The following is a 4,806-nucleotide window of genomic DNA, read 5'->3' on the forward strand; positions in this document are numbered from 1 at the left end:
CGCCACCGTCGCCGCCGCCGCCACCGTCGCCAACACCACCACCGTCGCCGCCGCCGCCACCGTCGCCGCCGCCGCCACCGTCGCCGCCGCCGCCACCGTCGCCAACGCCGCCACCGTCGCCGCCGCCGCCACCGTCGCCATCGCCGCCACCTTCGCCAACACCGCCACCGTCGCCGCCGCCGCCACCTTCGCCGCCGCCGCCACCTTCGCCAACGCCGCCACCTTCGCCAACACCACCACCGTCGCCGCCGCCGCCACCGTCGCCGCCGCCGCCACCGTCGCCGCCGCCGCCACCGTCGCCGCCGCCGCCACCGTCGCCGCCGCCGCCACCGTCGCCAACGCCGCCACCGTCGCCGCCGCCGCCACCGTCGCCATCGCCGCCACCTTCGCCAACACCGCCACCGTCGCCGCCGCCGCCACCTTCGCCGCCGCCGCCACCTTCGCCAACGCCGCCACCTTCGCCAACACCACCACCGTCGCCGCCGCCGCCACCGTCGCCGCCGCCGCCACCGTCGCCGCCGCCGCCACCGTCGCCGCCGCCGCCACCGTCGCCGCCGCCGCCACCGTCGCCGCCGCCGCCACCGTCGCCAACGCCACCATCGTCACCAACGCCGCCACCGTCGCCGCCGCCGCCACCGTCGCCAACGCCGCCACCGTCGCCAACGCCACCATCGCCGCCAACGCCGCCACCGTCGCCAACGCCGCCATCTTTGCCGACGCCGCCACCGTCGCCAACACCGCCACCTTCGCCGACGCCTTCAACGTCGCCAACGCCGCCAATGTCGCCAACGCCGCCACCTTCGCCGACGCCGCCACCATCGCCATCGACGTTACCGTCGCCGAGGACTAGGAGCCCCCATACTCCATTCACCCTCGACCCTGCCCTGCATATATTCCAATCCAGGAAACTACAGCAATTTTGACAGTGTAAGTTTTGTAAGAAAGCTGCTAGCACATAGTTGCCATACAGGCGGCACAGCATTCGCCCTGCGTCTTGCTGTGGGTGATGTATGTTTGAGCACTTCTTGGTAGTTTTGACCTATGCTGAAAGCACTTATTAGGGTTCGAACATTGAAATCAATCATGTTGCGGCTTTTCTTCTTGTTCCCTTGTCCTATCTTCACATTTGACGCCCTTTGGCATGTACGTGCTTTCAGCAGGGGCCTTTCGACGCATGCACTGGCCAGGCTGGCTGCCTGGATGTCTACATTGACAGCGGCACGTGCGAGTACATGCCGGAAAGCAACGGCAGCAGCGGGAGCGGCGCAGGCAATAATGCTGATTCTGATGATGATGGTGGGGAGGGCAGCTGGTTTTACTGCCAAGTGTGCCTGTATTGGAGCACCAGCCGGGAGGAATGCACCAGGGAGGATGGCGATGTGTATAGCGCCGTGTGCATGGGGGATCGACAAGACGCCGTGATGCCTGGCCCGGGGTGGAAGCCCAAGTCGGGTGATACAAGAAAGCGACTGGACTGGAGCTCAGGCATATCAGGTGCGGACCGTCTGTCTACGTGTTGTGGTACCACACACTACCATACAAACAATGGATGTGATACGGGATATACACCAAGGTGTAGCTGTATTCAACTCAGGCAGCGGCTCTCTGTGTTGCGTGGGGCGGACGGAAGAGTCCTATTTGAAGCTGATATGTATAAGATAGATATCCCTGTCATCAGCCATAAAAATGGCCCGCCCCACCCATCTGAATGCAGATCGCTACTGCCAGTGGGTCCGCTGGAACGAGACCAACTTCGGTACGGAGACCGTGCGTTTCTCGGTCAAGGATGGCAGCGGCACCTGTCGTGAAGGTAAATGACGCCGGACATGGCATCATGCATAAAACTAGCCAGGCCCTTACAGAATGAACAAGCCCTGCTTATGGTTCCCAACCTTGCACCAGGTAAAAATTAATATAATCAGCCACCCAATCCGCGTGCTTGCTTGCCGCCACAGGCGATGGCAAATTGAACGTCACGCTGCAGGGCATTGGCGCTACCTGCCAGGGCCCTCGGCGGATCAACGGCTCCTTTGCTGGCTGCGACGACACCGAAGACCAGGCCTACGACTGCCTGTGGTCTTTCAGCATACCCCGCCCAGGGACACCGGACTTTAAGTGCGCCAGCTTGCCGCAAAGCTCCCCTCGGCCGCCATGGCGCCCGCCCGTTATTCCGCCAAGCCCACCTAAGCCCCCGGTATCCCCGCCGGCCTCCCCTCGGACCGGTAAGTCCCCCAATAATTTAGACCTATCGCTCCCTGCGTCCTCTATCTACCTCCCCTCGGCACTGCCTGGTACGAAGCCGCAGTTTAATTCCCGCCCTGGCCCCCCGGCTTTGACGGACCACCCCCCACCTTGTGCGGACACTGTCACTGTTAATAAGAGCAGAGCGCCGGACCACCTCGGGTACTATTACTACTCTTCCATTTCACTTGTGTAGGAGTGCCGATCATGTTCCAACACCCTGAACCCTCCCCGTTTTTTCCCCGCCTTATCCCGGCACGTTCCCAGGTCCCCCCAGTCCATCTGTGACACCCTATCCGCTTGACTGCGTCTACAGCGACCCCGGCAATTACAGCCTCATCGACGTAAGCATGATGGGAAGCTAAGAGGCCGAGATTCCACGTTGTGCTTGGGATGCTAGGGAGGCAGCGAAACAGCGGGGGTATGGGAGTAATAATTTAGATAGGTTAGCAGCCTAGGGTATGGTGAGTGAAATCTGTTGCAGCGGGTTCGAAAAAGCTGTAGGAATCTATGAGTAGACGAGCAGCAAGCAGGCGTAGCATACCCACGCTGTCCATCATGTCTACATACCTTGAGCTGCATTTGCTGCTCGCCTCCGTTTCATGGCGATTGGCGTGGTTATTGCACCCTGGTTATTGCACCCTGGTTATTGCACCCTGGTTATTGCACCCTGGTTATTGCATCCTGGTTATTGCATCCTGGTTATTGCATCCTGTTTTGATGTGCGTTGCTTGCTTCTGCTCTTGTGCACTTGCCTTACGACTCTCTGCCTTTTCCGTGCACTGCCTCACCCTGCCCCGCGCAACCCCCTCCGCTGGCACTACGCCATTGTTGTACCCCTGTCCTACCCCTTCTTGCCAGGTCCCCGGGGATGGGTGCACAACTCAGGCCAGCTGCTTGGACGTTCACTTTGACAGCGGAACGTGCATTGTGACAACGGAGGACATTGATGGTGGGGGCAACGAGATTAACGACGGTGGATCTCCAGCGTGGCTGTACTGCCAAGTGTGCCTGTACTGGAGCAACATGCGGGGTGGCTGCTCCAAGGGCAGCGGCGATCTCATGGAGCAAGTGTGCATGGGAGACCAGGGCTATCCAGTCATGCCAAGAGCCGGCAGCATACCCAAAGCTGGAAACACGTCAAGCTTGGTTCAATGGGGCTTTGGAGTTGCCAGTGAGTTGCGATTAGTTGAGAGCTGTTGGGAACGGTTGGATCAGCCTGTGGCTAAATGCTTGGCGCTTTCAATGGGAGAACCTCGTGCGTGTTGTTGTAGTAGTTGACAGTAAACCCCTAGGAAACATGCTGGTATATATGCATGTCTCGCCCTACTAGAAATCTCGCGGAAAGCGTACGGGTTGCTATGCACTGGGCAAGCCGGCGATTTCGATCGCATTGCTGGCAGCTTGAGCACTCATAAGGTGTTGGCAAGAAGAGGGTTCCATGCGGCACTGGTGCAGTCGCTCAGCGGCAGGCAGCAAAATACAAGGGGGGGATTTTTCGTGGGGGAGTTACACTTACGCGACCAAATCTGCTGCAACCCACTTTGATTAAGCGGCGTGCACGCGCCTTGACCGTCGCCATTCCCGCAGTGCAGGGCAGCCCCTGCAGACCTCGCAGCCGCAACCTTAACCAGATGCCATGCAACTCTTGTCCTGATCGCCCATGCAGACTGCTACTGCCAGTGGGTCCGCTGACGTGCAAGATAGATATGCCTGTAATCAGCCATAAAAACGGCCCGCCCCACCCATCTGAATGCAGATCGCTACTGCCAGTGGGTCCGCTGGAACGAGACCAACTTCGGTGCGGAGACCGTGCGTTTCTCGGTCAAGGATGGCAGCGGCACCTGTCGTGAAGGTAAATGACGCCGGACATGGCATCATGCATGAAACTAGCCAGGCCCTTACAGGAGTTGTGTACTTCATGTGCTTGTACGCACATCCTGGTGGTTCTTGCCGCGGTTAGGTTAGTGCACCCGAGAATGAATAAGGAAGATCTGCAACCATCGTACCCCATATTAAGCCGACAAGAGGGAAGTACGAACTTTAGGACATGAGAGAGTGGAGGACAGAGAGTACGACGCTGAATGTCGTACAAGATCGGTTCATCGTTCCATGATATCCAGCTATCACCCTTGTGTGTCGCATATCCATCCCTCCTCCGCAGATACCCATGCTCTACACGTATCCTTGCAAGGGATAAGCTCAACATGCGACAATCCGAGAATCATCAACAACACGATTCAGGGATGTAAACATGAAAATGCAACCAATACATGTCTATGGACATTTATGGTCCCGCACCCAGGAACTTCAGACTTTAAATGCATACCTAAGTCAACACAAACACCGCCAAGCACCCTGCAAAGGTCGCCACCATTAGCAGCACCGCCATCGCCTGCTCCGCCCAGCCCAGCGCCGCCATCGCCTGCTCCGCCCAGCCCAGCGCCGCCATCGCCTGCTCCGCCCAGCCCAGCGCCGCCATCGCCTGCTCCACCCAGCCCAGCGCCGCCATCGCCTGCTCCGCCCAGCCCAGCGCCGCCATCGCCTGCTCCGCCCAGCCCAGCG

The 4,806-nt window shown here is 59.7% G+C and overlaps 1 protein-coding gene across 1 annotated transcript in view; it reads left to right on the forward strand.

Annotated features, from left to right (window-relative positions):
• Positions 1-4,441, forward strand: part of VOLCADRAFT_96399 (uncharacterized protein) — a gene marked incomplete at both ends in the record, with an annotated part of 11,548 nt that extends 7,107 nt beyond the window's left edge. Inside the window, 7 exons of the mRNA XM_002955386.1 lie at positions 1,158-1,494; positions 1,715-1,810; positions 1,956-2,222; positions 2,509-2,585; positions 3,103-3,415; positions 4,001-4,053; positions 4,406-4,441. Of these exons, the coding sequence (XP_002955432.1) occupies positions 1,158-1,494; positions 1,715-1,810; positions 1,956-2,222; positions 2,509-2,585; positions 3,103-3,415; positions 4,001-4,053; positions 4,406-4,441 (1,179 nt within the window). The remainder of the gene's footprint in view (positions 1-1,157; positions 1,495-1,714; positions 1,811-1,955; positions 2,223-2,508; positions 2,586-3,102; positions 3,416-4,000; positions 4,054-4,405) is intronic.
• Positions 4,442-4,806: the final 365 nt, after the last annotated feature.

This window comes from Volvox carteri (genome assembly GCF_000143455.1).
Source record: "Volvox carteri f. nagariensis unplaced genomic scaffold VOLCAscaffold_51, whole genome shotgun sequence".
NCBI lineage: Eukaryota > Viridiplantae > Chlorophyta > Chlorophyceae > Chlamydomonadales > Volvocaceae > Volvox > Volvox carteri.